Source organism: Peromyscus californicus, unplaced genomic scaffold (assembly GCF_007827085.1).
Source record: "Peromyscus californicus insignis strain IS unplaced genomic scaffold, ASM782708v3 Scaffold_9__1_contigs__length_137607984, whole genome shotgun sequence".
Classification (NCBI taxonomy): Eukaryota; Metazoa; Chordata; class Mammalia; order Rodentia; family Cricetidae; genus Peromyscus; species Peromyscus californicus.
In genome coordinates this window covers 130,122,030-130,138,964 of record NW_026294617.1, presented here as the reverse complement: position 1 = coordinate 130,138,964, position 16,935 = coordinate 130,122,030, and the positions used below count along the sequence as shown (strand labels likewise).

The window sequence follows — 16,935 nt, the reverse complement described above, 5'->3', positions numbered from 1 at the left end:
ACAAAGTGGAAGCGATGGCAGGATGGAGAGACTGCTCAGCAGCTGAGAGCACTCGGTGCTCCTGAAGAGGACCCAAGTCCTGTTCCCAGCACCCATGTCAGGCACCTCACAACCGCCTGGAACTCCAGCTCCAGGTGATCTGATGTACTCTTCTGGCTTCTGCCAGCACCCACCCACTCATGGCATACATTCAAACAGATACACACACACATATGAATGAAAACAACGGAAGTCTTTAAAAAGAACCCACAATTTTGCCTCTCCCCTTAGCCCACCAGCTTCCCAGAGTCCTACTTCACAGCAGGGCTGCATACAGTGTGTGAGGGAAGTGATATGGGTTCATTCAGCGTCTTCTTGAAGGCAGGAGGGTTGACAAAAACACACAGCTACGAAATCAGGAACCTACAGACGACAGAGAAAATGTTTGCCTTATAATTAGTGATTAGAAACACCAGCATTTCAGTTTATAAATTTAAAAAAGAAAAGTGCTACTTGTGGAGAGGAAGGTCTGAAACCCCTGAAAGCCACTTGTATGGAGAACCTGCAATTTGGGGCAGTAGGGGAGGGTTAGTCAGCCACACACTGCATTTCTTTCCATCTCTGTTTATCAGTTACACAAGTACTCTCCAATCGTGCATACTTCAGTGAGTGACAAAGGGGACTTGCTGCAGACTGCATTCTTGAGTGTAACTCATTACAGACCACTTCTATACATCTTGAGTGTAACTCATTACATACCACTTCTATACATCTTGAGTGTAACTCATTACAGACCACTTCTATACATCTTGAGTGTAACTCATTACAGACCACTTCTATACATCTTGAGTGTAACTCATTACAGACCACTTCTATACATCTTGAGTGTAACTCATTACAGACCACTTCTATACATCTTGAGTGTAACTCATTACATAACACTTCTATACATCTTGAGTGTAACTCAATTACAGACCACTTATATACATCTTGAGTGTAACTCAGTTACATACCACTTCTATACATCTTGAGTGTAACTCATTACACACCACTTCTATACATCTTGAGTGTAACTCAATTACACACCACTTCTATACATCTTGAGTGTAACTCAATTACACACCACTTCTACACATTTTGGGGTTATTTTTTCCTGCTGGAGATACAAGAGATTTCTAAAACTCCCTTCACAGCCAAGTAGTAAAACTTGATGATCCATGGTTAGATCGTTTGATGAAGTGGAGACAGCGGAGCATGCCCGGAACCACAGCACTCCAGAGGAAGAAGCAGGCAAGTCTCTGTGAGTTCAAAAACTGGTCTACATAGTGAGTTCCAGGTCAGCTAGGACTATCCAGTGAGATCCTGTCTCAAAATACAAACCAAGCCGGAGAGATGGCTCAGCAACTACAAGAGCACTTGCTGCCCTCGCAGAGGACCTGGGTTCAGTTCCCAGCACCTACACGGTGGCTTCCAGTCACTAAAACTGCAGTTCTGGAAGATCTAATGCCTCTTTTGGCCTCCATGGGCACTGCAGACATGTAGTACACAGACAAAACACCCACCCATACACATAAAAATAATCTTTTTTTTTAATCTCTTGATGGATGAGATCCACCCTCACTTCTGATGGCTCATGCTTCTGTGACCTCTCCATGCTTGCTAAACTGGGTCTTCTTCCTTCCCAGATCTACATGTCACCCCCTCCATGTGAATGATGGGAGAGAGGCAGCACACAGGCTTAATGCTCAGAACGCTGACCCCACCCACTAGCCTCCACCATGCCACACCTCCTTTCTAAGACAGTACTTCCTTATCTAACAATCAGAAAACCCTACTCTTGCCTGCCTCCTACTGAGGCTGAGCCAGGTGAGGTCATACATGTTGAAAACCTCTTTGAAATCTAAGTAAAAGTTCCCATTGACATCTTTATTTTTTCTAAGTTTATTTTGTGTGAATGTGTGTTATAGCCAGATAAATTTTTCCCATTCACCGATACACAAATAACCAATCAGAGGCTTAATATTAATTACAAACTGTTTGGTCTATGGCTCAGGCTTATTGTTAGCTAGCTATTGCATCTTAAATTAACCCATTTCTAGTTATATATTGCCATGTGGCCGTGGTGTTACTGGTCTGCTGGCATCTTCCTCCTTGGGCAGCTGGATAGCATCTGCCCTGACTCTGCCTCCCTTTCCCTGTCTCTCTGCTTGGATTTCTATTCTGGCTATAATCTGTCTTGCTATAGGTCAAAGCAGCTTCTTTATTAACCAATGGTAGCAACACATATTCACAGCATACAGAAAGACCATCCCACAGCAGTGTGTCACATATAAAAGTTACGTGTGTGCATTATATTTATACATGTGCATGTGCTGGTATGCACACTTGTGTGTGTGTGTGAGGCCAGAGGAGGATGCCAGGGGCCCTGCTCTATTGTTCTCTGGTTCATCCCTAGAAAACAGCCTCTCCTTGAATCTGGAGTCAGCCTGGTAGCCAGGAAGGACAGGAGTATGGACACTGAGCAGGCAAAGGCTTGAATTAGGAAGCTGAATTCAGTGCCCCCCTGAAATAGTGGGTAGTCAGGCACATTCCTCTCAGAGGCTCCCCTCCACTTCAGTCACCCCGTTCTTATCCACAGGGCCGCAGTGATGATCTGGGGAGATCACAGCGTTGTAAAGATCTGCGACAATGTTAGCTTCCTGTTACGATATGATCCGCTTGTGATAACGCTGTATGGAATGGTCCTTAAGCCATGAGTAATGCTGTGCTGTCATTGGAGTGTTGATGGTGCAGAAGTCATCTGTGCCACTGGGTTGTTCAGTTTTGTCCTCCCTCAGTAGGGAACTAGTAGTGGCAAGGCTTTGCTTTGTCGCATTGGTGATGATAGACACTGTAGTAGTGGATGCTCACTGTCAACTTAACGGAATTTAGAATCACCTAGGAGACACACCTTTGGTGTGTCCATCTGGGAAGGTATTTCCAGAGAAGTTAGAGAGAAGACTCACTCTGAACATGTGTGGCACTATCGTGTGGCTAAATAAAAAGAGGAGGAGGACAAAGCTGGACGACCGCTCCCATACATCTCTCTGCCTCTTGGTCTGCCACGTGGACAAGCCTCACAGTCCCACTTACAGGCAGAGCCACTCAGGTTGACACACCTTCCCACGTGATGAACTACACTCTCAACCCAGAATGTCTCCTTTATCCCAAGTCTTCGTGTCGGGCATTTGGTCTTGATGGCAAGAGAAGTACCCAACACAGGCTCCATTATCCCAGAGGAAGAGCCTCACACCAATCAGCTGATGCCCCTGCACATAATCCCACCCCGTGCAGCTGTGCAAAGGTAGCGGCCTGTAGGCACATCCACGTGGGGATAGGAAGTGGAGTATTGGTTGACTAGAGAATGGTGGCTAGAGACCTGACAACCTGTGGTGGAAGCTGGCATTTCTCTGAGCATTTACATGAGGAGCTGACGAGTTATGAACTTCAGTTGAGTTATGAACATTTTCCCCAGTTATCAACACACCACGTAGAGAGCCAAAAACGTGCAGCAAGCAGAGCTGTGTTGGTGACTTTACAACCTCGCTCTCAGGCCATGACAGACACCCTTGACTGGCATTAACTGCATCACTGCAGGGAGCTTTTAGACTCCATGTTTGTGTGTTACAAATTATGTTTCTATGAAATCTGTGCCTATATGCATGCTGTCTTGGTCAGTTCAGAAAATAGGCTATCCCATAGCATGTCCCCTTAAACTTTAGTTTAAGGCTATGGAAAGTCACCTTGCCTCATTGTACCCATAAAGTGTAACTTCTCAATGTAGACTCAAAGTGACAAAAGGCTGGCTGTAAGAATCAAAGCTGTAACACAAAGAAGTGTCCAAAGCACTCAGGAGAATCTTGGTGGTCAGAGCAGTGGGACTTCTCCAGTCTCACCTCAGTGCAACCTCAGTGCAACCGAGCATAAAGAACACCTCAGATGGTCCAGAATGAGACCACACCTCCCCTCATTGTCCAGCAGATATCCCCAAATTAGCACCTTTCCTGTAGAACATACCTAGCATGGGAAGAGGCAAGACTGCACCTCCAGAGGCCCCTAGCATCCTGTTCACTAAAGTAAGTGCTTCCTTTCACCCCTCATGAGTGGTGTGTGTGTGTGTGTGTGTGTGTGTGTGTGTGTGTGTGTGTGTGTGTGTAAAAGGCCAGATTTCTTTCCTTTTCCTTCCCTCCTCCTTCCTCTTCCCTCCTTTCTTCCCTTCCTCCCTTTCTTCATTTATTCTTGCTTAGTACTAGAGACTGAACCCAGGCCCATGAGAATGTGAGAAAAGAGCTCTACCATAGAACTATATCCCCAACCAAATAAACACTATTTTTGCAATGTCTGGATTCTAAACTCAGGACTAGCTACATGCCAAGAGAGTATTGTACTACTGAGCTACAATCCCAGCCCTTAATGTTGGTTGGTTAGTTGGTTGGTTGGCTGGTTGGTTGGCTGGTTGATTGGTTCATTGATTGGTTCATTTGTTCATTCATTCATTGGTTCATTGTTTCGTTGGCTGGCTGGCTGACTGACTGGCTGGCTGGTTGATTGATTGGCTAGCTGGTTGGCTGGTTGGCTGGTTGGTTTGCTTGGTTGGCTGTTTGGCTGGCTGGCTGGCTGGTTGGTTTGCTGGTTGGTTGGCTGATTGACTGGCTGACTGGCTGGCTGGTTGATTGGTTGGTTGGTTGGTTGGTTGGTTGTTGGCTGTTGGCTAGTTGGCTGGCTGATTGGCTGGCTGGTTGGTTGGTTGGTTCATGGCTGGTTTTGCTGTGAATTGAATGTGTAGCTTCACAAATTCTAGGGAAAAGGTTGATTTTGTTTTATGGGACTGAGAGTAAAAACCAGAGCCCTGGGTGCTCTAGGAAAGCACTCTGCCACTGAGCCTATCATTTTATTTACAGAAGATTTACCCTAGACATGTGAGATATACTGAGAATCACTGGAGAACTGTACCCTCAATCAAACATTTCCTTCATCTGAGTTTTCATGCCTGTGCATGACATTCCTAAGAACAAATGACAGTTCCTTCTATGCCCTAGAAACCTATTCACTACCAGTGAGCTAATAGAAATAAAGTGGGGTTCAGTCATAGCCTTGGGGCAAACAGAATAGATAGATGTGAATAAGAGCTAAGGATAAAAACAGGTCAACCTCCAAAAGCCAGATAGAGATGAGGCGGGCCCTGCTGCAATGTAGTCCATTGGTTTAGGAATTCAGAGTAACTTTGATCAAACTCCCAAGGCATGCTACCGTAAACAGGAAAGATGAGGCACATCTCAGCCTGTCAGTGTATCATTCTATAATCTAAAAATACTGAAGAGTGAGGGGGTGGACTCAGTTTCCTCTTGACATCACCTAGATGTATCCAACAACTGTCTGACCAGTGGAGAGCAGATTCTGATTAGCAGCCGTTCTCTACCCATTGTTAGTAACCCTCCTACTGTGTGTGCATTTTGGACAAGCATTTTTATTGTTCCAGAAGAGTACAGACACACGGCTTCCCTATAAGCTGCACCTGAGGCAGAAATTCTCATGCAAAGGTGTGAATGGTTTTGCTCTCAGGACAGTGCAGGGGTAACAGCTCAGCAGAATGGTGGTCCTGCTCCACCCAAGCTGTCTTGATCCTGGAGGGAGCTCCAGAGCTCCATCTGTATCATAGAGTCATCCCAGTTCACAGGCACAGACTGCTTGATCCTGAGTGCCAAGGCCAGAAACTCCAGAAAGCAATAGAAGACCACCAACACCCACCATGGTTGCTCTGCTGATGGGACTAAATCTTTGGAGCTGCTCAAGACAGTGAAAGGCATGGGTCTCATTCCACCACTGACTTCACCAAGGGCATGGTGGCATAGCCAAAGACCCCTCAGTGTCTTCATCTTCAGGATGGGAAGGGGGAGAGAATGGCAGGAATGGGTGAAATCATGGTCATTGCCCTACTGTGAAAGTGGCAGATTCAATAAGAGAACTATTGGGAGTGAATGTGCCTTAGGAGTTCTGAGGTTGTTTCCCTTCACAGAGAGGATAAATTAATGTGAATGTGTCCCTGAATGACCACTCTGCTAAGCATCCTCTCTTACTGCAGTATCTCCAGAGACAGGGCAATCTAAGAAGACAAGCAGTAAAGATGCCCAAAGGCTCGAGTCTAACAAGGTGTCAAGGCCCTGTATGGAGACAAAGTGTTTTCCATGCAGGCTGCCCCAGGGGTCCGTGTGACCAGCTGACCTCATTGAACTGACTCTGGCATTTGAGAGAATTAAATGCAAAAGACTGGGGAAGTGCCATGGACGCTGTCCTTGCAGAACACTGTAACCTCTACAGAGACCAGCTTGGCAAAAATCTATCACAATTATAAATACATTTAATCTGTAACCACAAATTTGCAATCCTAGAACTTGCCCTGCAGGAATATTTGTGTGGAGTGGTATTTATATGAATTTATTCTCTGAGCCACCTTCCCTAAAACAGTCTAAGAATGAGAACAGCTTTGCTCATCAATAAAGAACTGGTTAAAAAATTAATTATGGTCCCAATCACAAAACAGAATACGGTGCAACCAAGAATACTATGCTGGGAACATCATGTATTGACAGAAATTTACCCAGAATGCCCTGCAAAAATAGAAGAACAGCATACACACACACACACACACACACACACACACACACACACACCACACCACACCACACCACACCACACCACACCACACCACACCACACCCCACACACATTTAAATTCAAGTGCATCCTTAGATATCTGGAAATCGCTTTTTTGTGTACCTGGAAAGAAACATCTACATGTGGTTTTCTAGCATCATTTCTGTTGCTGTGGCAAAATGCTGTGACTAAAAGCAACTTTGAAGAGGAAAAGGTTTCTTCAGCTTACAATTCCAGGCTTAAGTCCACCATTGAGAAGTCGAACATTCAGTCATATCACATCCATGGTCAAGAGCAGAGAGAAGCAAAAGCCGCACGGTTGCTTGCTTGCCTTTTAGCTGGCCTTCTTATGCAGTTCAGGGCTCAACCTAGGAAATGGTGCCACCCACAGTGGACTAAATCTTACTGATCAATTAAGAATCAAAACAGTTTCTTACAGATACATCCATGGGTCAACTCCATCTAAATAATTTCTATTAAGACTCTTCCCAGAGATGATTCTAGGCTATGTCACGTTGACAGTTAAAACCACCCTGCACGTGTGGTAACCTAGGAAGAAGGAAAATGAGACAGGCAACGATGTAGGTGGTGATGGGAGTTCTCAACAAATGGCTCTGTATAAACATGTCCCCCAAATACAGGGGCTTCTCTACAAGGAAAAGTCACCTAGCCAAAGGTCAGATGAAAGCTTTAAAGACAAACATCAGAAAAAAAGAATGATCACATAGTCTTTCCACATTTTATGCTCAGGAACTAACAAACTGTAACTATGGCCAGGGACAGCGAGACTCACATCAAAAGCGCTTACTACCTGGCCCTTCACTGAAAAATTTGCCAACATCGACTTTAAATTAGGGGTTGTTCACAAAACAGCTGTGACCAAGCCTATTCATTAGCTTCTAACATTGAAGAATTTTGTCTTCTTGAAGCTAGCTCTTCTGCCCACCATAATTTATGCACCAAAAGAATGAAACTGGACTCTGTACCATTGCCTCCAGACCATGGACTCTGAGGACAGATGGGCCAGGCTTGCTTCAGCTTTGCCCCTTACCACTGCGTGCCTTGCAACAACGTAACTCCTGAAACTCTGTTACTCATCTGGACAAATGTCTGGAAGTTCTTCCCTTAATGGGGTTAACCTGTTTCAAAGGTCAAGCATTTAATGTTAGCAAGGAGCTTAAACGTATCTGTTAATGTTACCCTCTAACTCTATGATTATTTTTTAAACAGGGTGACGATCAACTAAATGTGTTTGGAGAGGACACCATGGGAGGTGAGTTTCCTTTGCTAATCAGAACACATCCCTTCAAATTTGCTTTCTTTGTTTAACACCAACTAAGAAGATTAAAAACAATAGTGTGCTTTCCCCTGGCCAGTGAACATGAGTTATCCTGATGAGGAGCCAAAGGGAATCATTACTAAGAGAAGCATCTCCTAACTGCCCAGACAACATGACTCCCAAGAAGCTCAGTGAGAAGTGGATGTCAAGATGTTTGAGACAGTCACTGTCCCATCCCCACCGGAAGTCACACGGGTTACAGTGTAGCAAGGTCACATGGTAAAGAGTAATGTTCTTCAGCTCAGTTGGAACATAGAAGATTCAAAGTGGTAGTAACAGCCGGGCGGTGGTGGCGCACGCCTTTAATCCCAGCACTCCAGCACTCGGGAGGCAGAGCCAGGCGGATCTCTGTGAGTTCGAGGCCAGCCTGGACTACCAAGTGAGTTCCAGGAAAGGCGCAAAGCTACACAGAGAAACCCTGTCTCGAAAAACCAAAAAAAAAAAAAAAAAAAAAAAAAAAAAAAATGTGCCGGGCGGTGGTGGCGCACGCCTTTAATCCCAGCACTTGGGAGGCAGAGCCAGGCGGATCTCTGTGAGTTCAAGGCCAGCCTGGGCTACCAAGTGAGTTCCAGGAGAGGCGCAAAGCTACACAGAGAAACCCTGTCTCGAAAAACCAAAAAAAAAAAAAAAACAAAGTGGTAGTAACAGACAATGGGGTTTATCTGAGGTGCAATTATGGCTAATTGAGTTGGAAACAGAATTTTTTTTCCCAAATAGCAATTACTGTACTACGGTGTCCCATTGGGAGCCAACCCAACACACGTCCCAAAGCAGTACTACTTTGTCATTTTATCATGTTAAAAGTTTCTCAAAGAACTAGGGAGTGCTTGTCTAACATGCTCATAGCCCTGGGTTCAATCTCTAGGCTTTCATAACCTAAATATGATGGTGCACACCTGAAACCCCAATATTTAACAGGTGGAGCCAGAAGGATTATGAGTTCAAGATTATCCTCAGCTACATAGTAAGTTGGAGGCTAGCCTGGGATACATGAGACCATATCTCAAAAACAGTCACTTAAAAACTAAAATATCCACTCAATGCTAGCTATATGTGGAGCTGAAAATAGATCAAATTTAATAGTGTTTATAAAAGATGAGCTTCATAATTGCCTAGGTTTATACATTCTGTCCTGTCTAATTGGGAAAAAAAAGTCACCATGGTTTGTGGAAAGAGGTGTATAGTATTGGCTGTAACTCATACAAGTGATTTGGCTTTTTAAATAGCCCCAGCTCTAATTCCCCATTGATCCATGAAGGGCCAGATGAACTGTCATTTGATGAGAATAGAAACAGCAGTTGTGTGACAATAACAGTTACCAAATGACGGTGGCGATCATCAGGGAAGGCCCAGAATCATGAGCTGAAATAGAGCCGTCGCTCGGCCTGCCCACAGCCGGCTCTGTCTCAGCTGCCTGCGGGATGGATGGCTGCTCTAGGAGGTTTCCCTATTCCTGGTGACAACATCAGCACACTCACTGCAGAAGCATTTTAAAGTAGAAAACTAGAACTAGCTAAAACCTTATGACCAATGACATTCGTGCCTAACGGTCTAGCCTGCCTCACTTCGGTATGTCATCTTCATCCTATTTTTACCCCGATGAGAATCTATGTGTATATATAAATATCATCACACTTTTTAACACATTGTTATATAAGCATGTTCCCAAGTCACTAAAAATTATTTATACAACTTAGTAATTACTACATTGTATGAATATATGGTTATCAACTAAAAATAATTTTTGAACTGAAATAGGGTATAGCCATATGAGCTCTCCTGAAAATAACGAAAATAGCCACAATAAATGTGGCCGCCTTCCTAAATTGCAAATATGGTCAAAGATGCCCAGGTAAGCTGGGATGCTGCAGAATGTGTGAGGAATGCTCTGTATCTGACTTCATAGAAAATTCCAGACACCAGCTGGACCATGGCACAGGCCTGTAATCCCAGATGTTCAGGGGGCTGAGTCAGAATATTCAAAGTTCAATGCCAGCCTGGACTACAGGGTGAATTCAAGGCTAACCTGCACCACTTAGTAAGACCCCCACCCCAAATTAAAAAGTAAAATCCAAAGGACTGGGATAGGCTAGATAAATGATTCCACAGTTAAGAGTACTATCTGCTCTAGCAGAGAACCTGGGTTCAGCTCCCAGCATCCATATGGAGGCTCACAGCCATCGTCTCTAGTTCCAGGAGACCTGACACCCTTTTCTGACTTCTGTGGGCACCATGCACACATGTGGTGCACAAACATATGAGCAGGATAAGGATATAAAGTGAAACTAATAATAATAAACTGTAAGGGCTGGGGATATAGCTCAGCAGTTGACCCCTTGCTTAGCATGTGTGAAACCTCAAGTTCCAAACGCCAATAAAAACACACAATCACAATCTCTCTCCCTGTCCCCCAACACCCCACAGCCCTCCGCTGTGCAGGTCAAGCCTGTTGCTTGTGGGACCAGAAATGTAGCACGTGTCTCCTCGCCCCTGAGGTTCCCATTCCAACACTTGCCAATCCAGAATCACTTAGGATTTCACTAACTCCAGATGTTTTCATACTTTTCCCTATCTTGAATCATTTCTCCTTAAAGCAGTGGTTCCCCAAATTCAGACCTTGTTTTCACTGTCATGATTATTGCTATGTACTACTGATTCTATTTATTACTTGTTCAGTCCTGTTCTATGATCTGACTCATGAATAATAAATTAATATCGATATTTTAAAGGAAAATTTACATCACAACTTAAAATAGAAAGTGGCATTGTCTGTTCTATCTACAAACTATTCTTGTCTTCTAGACATCTTGCTGTTAATTTCCCCTTTATTAAACAGGATGGTTGCAGATGTGAAGCACTGGGTCAGGGTGGGGTGGATCTAAAAGGAGGAGGGGAGGAATGGGAATGACTTCAGTCAAATACAATGTGTGCATATATGAAACCCTTAAAAAAGAGAAGTGCAGGGTTGGGGGTTTAGCTCAATGGTAGAGCGCTTGCCTAGCAAGCGCAAGGCCCTGGGTTCGATCCTCAGCTCTAAAAAAAAAGAAAAGGAAAGTACTACATTTTAAAGTGAAAGAACAAGCAGGGATATTTAAGGAAAGTTAAATACAAAGTTTAAGATTGGCTTTATATGTAGGCATAGTGCACACCTGTGATCCCAACACTCAGGGAGCTGAGGCAAAAGAGTGGAGAGTTTGAAGTCCAGCTGAGTTTGAGGCCAGCTTGGGACACACAGAGAGACCCTGTCTCGAAAAACGAACAAACAATCTCCAAACCAAAAACAGACAAAAATGTTGGCTTTCCTTGTGAGTCACACTATTTGATGGTATCAGTTTTACACTTAGAATTAAAAGTCTGTATTAAACAAAAATACTAGGTCTGGGGGAGAGCCTACACAGTCACTACCATCTGTTCATCACAATTTTATTTATTTATTTATTTATTCCTTGTGGACTCAACTCTGCAGAACATGAGTAGAGTCAGGGCTTCAGCGCACTATTTCTTGCCAATAATTTAAATTATTCTTATTTTAAAGGCTTAATGGAGGATTTGAGAAAATGTAAAATTATTTTCCTGATGGGTGAGTAACAGCTCTCAACTTTTCTAATATAGTTGCTAATAATATTGTAATAGCAGAAAAATTATATTCATCTCTCATTCTGTCCTGCTTTGAAATCATGTTCCTCTTTTGATCAAAATAATACCCCTGAGGTTTCCAGATGGTTGCGTGCATAAATAGGCGATTTAATTTTTTTTTTGCCTTGTTGCTTTTCCACATAGAAAAGGCAGGGCTGCAGGAGTCTCCGCCCCAGCTCAGCTCTACAGCAGAGGAACGCATTGCAAGGCCAAGGGGATGCTGTGTGTCAATGTCCGACACTCCCCTTTGCTGTTGACTATCAGCCCTCTACTTAAGCTAAATGCGTGGCGACCATACATGAAAACATACCTCCCTCACCACACACTGTATCCTGCACAGCTCACAGTCAAAATAGTCTAGTCTGGGGCTGGGTGTGCAGCCCAAGGCTAAAGCACTTGTCTAGAATGTGTGGAGCCTTGGATTTGATCCCCAATAGCGCACACACGCATACACACACATACACACACACACACACACGCATACACACACACAGACACACACACACACACACACACACACACACACACACACACATCAAAAAAAACATTTCTTCAGTGTCCTAGTAAACTGATACTTTCTAACAAGATGTGGGGAAAATGCCACAGGATTCATTCCTTCTGTGCACCTGCCGTGCCCCAGGTTATCTCAGGTGATCCTCAAACAATGCCATAGATGGGTGGTCCGGCCCTATTCCACCTCTCCTGCACAGACAAGAAAGCGACACTCAGTTAAGGGACTTGGCAAGATCATGGAGTAGAGATCAGCTTCACTTGTGGACAGGAATAAACTGGTTTTGCAACAGTTTAAATGTGGGGAGGAGCTGTGGCTTAGTGACAAGAGATCTTCCCAGTTATGTTCAAGGTCTTGGGTTCAATCCCCAACCCTCTCCAAAACTTGTCAGGTCGGCAGAATGCCTCCAAAAAGTTACACTTTCCTGTTTATTATTCAAGTATGTATGTATGTATGTATACGTATGCACACACATATGTGTGTGTGTGTGTATATATATATATATATATATATATATATATATATATATATATATATTATTAGCAAGTACCCACACCTTGTCCATTTTCTATTTAAGTATCTATCTACACTTATAAATAGTGACAGATCTCCTACCTTTTCAAGAATGGGAAAACAATGGTGTCTTCCCTAGAGAAATGCAATCAGATCGACTTCTAGACATGCATGCTGACTTTAGGATACCACCTTGGGCACCTCTGGGGTAAATCTCCTTCATTGTCAGGTGGGGAGGATGGAGCCCAGAGAAGTTGAGAGGCTGGTCAAAGTCACTCAGCTACCTGGTGGCAGTCTGGAGACAAGGATCTGTGACTACATCTCCTTGTGCCGGGTTCTCACCCTCATCACACAGTAACTGTCTGAGGGGACTGTGGCTGGGATGGAGCCAGACACCCCATCCTAAGGAAGAGAGTGATTAACTGATCACATCCCCCGAGAAGTGTTACTAAGGAGTTAAAAAGCAGAAAGGAGCAGTCTGGGTGAAGCCTTGAGATATCACATGGGTAAGGACCACAGGACAGCTTCCCTGAGAAGGCCATGTTGAACAGAGAAGGAGGAGCTGGAAGGGCCTCATGGGAGGAGGCAGAAGGGAAACTCCAGCTGAGAAGAGCACGTGTCTGTGAGACTCCTGAGATTTACAGGCTCCTTAGGGCTCCTCTGCTTGCCTCTGGTGGTCCCTAGCCATCAGTTCTACCATACTTGTTTTGTATTTTTCTCAGGAAGTAAAAGTGTATTTCTTAACCTTTACTGGATATCTTAAATTCAAAGAAAAATAGGTCCTGGTTATGGCTTACTGAAATTTTAACAGTCTGTTTCCTAGGCATGAAGGCTTCCTTATACCATACTATATTCTAGTCTCTGTTCAGATTTTGTATTAGAAACCAAATTAGGGAAAGGAGAGATCCTTTAAAGTTGATAATCTAGAAACTCAGAGGAGGAATCCTTCATTATCATGTGGTTTTAATAATGTGATTCTCCTAAAGCTTGTAACAATAATACAGCATGGCTTCTAGTTACCATTACCACCTCTGGCAATATTATTTCCAATTTTCCCACTACTGTGACTCAATGATTAACTTGGAAATGCTTTGTCAAATGTCGCTCTGTGGTCTGGGCGTAGCTGAAGACCTCGGCTCACCTGTCGCAAAGCCCTGGGCCCTTCAGAGAGTCAGAGAACACAGTGTGGAATCACAGACAGCAAGACTGAACACGAGACCCTCCAGGTCCTCAGACCTCTCAGGCCCTCTTTCTCTGAACAGAAGATTTTTCTCAGATCTGACCAAATTCTCCTGTTTTTCTACTTATTGGTCAGCCACTGTCCTGCTTAGGAAAATAAAACAATTTACAGTTTAGACAGAAGGGACAAAGCCACTCTGATACAGGGAATTGACTTCTCTCTTCTAAGACAGCTATTAAAATTGAGGCCTAGGTTCTAAATACCCCTGTGACAAACAGCAAAATGACTGTGTTATCACAGGTCAGTTTGAGGTCATAAAGTCCCTGAGAATACAAAGGGACAGCCAGAGCTGTCTGGGTAAATTTTAACAGAGCCACAAGACGTAAATGGTACAAATGTGGTTCTGTCTGCAGAAGATTCGTGGGTAGGAGATCTGGCTCAATTGGTGGAATGCTTGCCTAGCACACTCAAGGCCCTGGTTCAGTCCCCAACACGAAGGTGGATGTAGAGGACCAAAAAGTCAAGGTCATCTTCGACTCCAAAGGACTTTGTGGATAGCCTAGGCTACATGAAACCATCTCAAGAAAAAAAAAAATTCCTGGATTGTGCAGTTTGCCATTAGTGTCTTAGCTCCAGCCAGAGCAGCAGCAGAACTGCAGAACCAGCAGCGCCTGGGTGGACAGATTCACTGCTGTGCCTAAAACAAAGTTAATGTTCCAAACACTCTTGCCTGTATTCAGGTACCATCAGCTCCTGCAGAATGGCACAGGCCCGGCAGACTATTCCCATTACTGTATGCTGCCTGCCCCAGCATGTCCTTCCTGCTATATCCCCAGGTCAGGCTTTGACTGCAGCTCTGTTGTCCCTTGTCAGTCTGTTCTACTGGAGATGGCTGGTCTCCCATCACTCAAGGTCGGGCTTGACTTCTTGCTCCTGGAGGAAGTCTTTCCTAATCCCTGGCTTTGCTCCTTGGCGCTCCTTGTTCCTGGCGCATGGACCGCTCATTTGGATGGACTATAACTAGTGAAAAAATAGATTTGTGGGAATGATGAATTCCTTAGGAAGTAGGGTAGTCTGTTTCCATAACAACCGACACAGCAATCAGGGTTCCTGGACTGGAACTGGCAGGCAGGTTGCCGGTGCTGTGGTTGTGGCTTGAGGTTGGTTATGTTCAGGTTAATTATGAGCCTCTACGATGCCCCTCACGATGCACAACCCTCTCACTGAGAGCGGTGACCTTCCCCCTAAGGCTTAGGCCCCGACCCCCTTAGGGCCTAAGCTCCTGTGGAGGAAGTGGGAATGCTCTCCACCACCCCAGTGGGAGGAATGTTCAGGCACAGTGTTCCCTCCTCTCCAGAGGGGCAGGTGCAAGGATAAGCTTAGCTGACTCCTGACCCCTGCAGGAATATCACTGTTCTGTTCCCGTTTGTAGAGAAGTACCTTTTCCAAAGACACAGACACTATCCCTACAGGGTAAGCAAGCAGACCACATGGCTTTGTGGAGACTCCATAGGCTTTGGATACAGGAAGCTTTGCTCCATGCAAGACGGGCTCAGCCACTCCTGAACATTGGAAGCCTTTGGAGAATGTGCTTCAAAGAACTTCCCTGTGTCCCACCAAGGGGTGCCTACCATTTTTCATAACCTCTTCTACCACCCACCTTTCCTTTCTCCTTCCTCCTCCTCTTGAATGTTATCTTGCTATTGCCCAATCGATTTTCCCTTCGCCACTTTTCAATGTTGTCTGTGCCCAAAACATCACGTGGTCTGAGTTCACATGGACTCACGAAGCCTTGACAGAAGTGCTGGCTATCAGTGTTTGGAAAACACATCTGGTTAATCGAGTGAGAGGCAATGCTAATGGCATAATGATGGAGCCATCATTCAATGCCGGAGCTTCCCAAGCGGCAGGACACAGATGGCCTTGTTTACGTTGGCATTGGTACTGTGGGGAACTGGTTTTAAAGATTGTGATGGCAATCTTGATTGCCAACTTAATTGGGTTAATAAACACCTCTAGCTAGTCTGGGAGGGGTCTCCAAAGAGGATTGTTAGAGCATGAGATCTCTGACCTAATCAGTGGAATTACTGAGGCTTTGGTAGATTCATAATAAGATGACATCATTGGGACAGAGTGAAGGTGTAGGAGGCAGGACCTTGCTGGAGGAAGGAGGTCATGGGGGCCTCCTCTGGGGGACAGCTCATGTTCTACCACTTCCCGTACCCTTTTTCTCTGCTTCTTGGTTGCCATGATGAGAACTGTGTAGCTCTACCATGCTCTCATAACCATGATGGAGCAATCCCTCAGAAACCGTGAGCCACAGTCAATCTTCTGGCCTTTACATTGCTTTTCATAGGTCTTTTGTCATAGCAGCAAGCCTAACTAACACAAGCCATCAGCTTTGGGAGTTATTCTGATAAGATTATGTGTTATTATATCCCTTGTTAACCACTACACACGGCCCTGTTTATTTTCCTAGAGAATTGAGAACTTTTCCCGAAATTCAGTATTAAATGATTGTTATGACTTCGTTATAACCCTGTTGTCTTTGCATTGTTTCCTGTTATGAAAGGACTATGAATTATCTTTCAGAAGTATCTACTTGGGGATCAGCATGAATATGTTGGCTTCACCAACCCATTCATGTGTTGATTTAAATCTGATATAAAACGATATGGTGCTTTTTGCTGAACCTCGCTGTGAGAGAAAGCAGCGTCAGTTTAGCACTTGACACAGGCCAGGCACTAGAGAAAGCACTTCGATGCTAGTGAAGTGCTTGTGCCCAGACAAAGACAAAATACCATTACCAATGTTCATTCCCAGGAAGACAGACAAACAAACGACGTATCAGAGAACAGTACACCTTGGGGGAGGAGCTGGAATCCACACACGCTACCAGCTGTTTCCCTGGAAGTGACAGGCTTTATTCACTCTAACAAAACGATTGGCGGATAGTGGAGCCGGACAAGTCCTAGGTGGTTCCTCAGAAAGTAAAGAGATCTGCAGCCACACTGCCGTGAGTACACATAATCCCACCTGACCTTGGAAGCCAAGCGGGTCTGGGCCTGGATGGTACTTGGGAAGG

At 44.6% G+C, this 16,935-nt stretch overlaps 1 protein-coding gene across 3 annotated transcripts in view; it reads left to right on the top strand.

The window, feature by feature from the left end:
- Positions 1–16,935, top strand: part of Ak5 (adenylate kinase 5) — a 193,731-nt gene that overhangs the window by 147,166 nt on the left and 29,630 nt on the right. For all 3 annotated transcript variants that reach the window (XM_052730986.1, XM_052730984.1, XM_052730985.1), the window contains 2 exons: positions 7,902–7,944; positions 11,546–11,590. In XM_052730986.1, the coding sequence (XP_052586946.1) occupies positions 7,902–7,944; positions 11,546–11,590 (88 nt within the window). The remainder of the gene's footprint in view (positions 1–7,901; positions 7,945–11,545; positions 11,591–16,935) is intronic.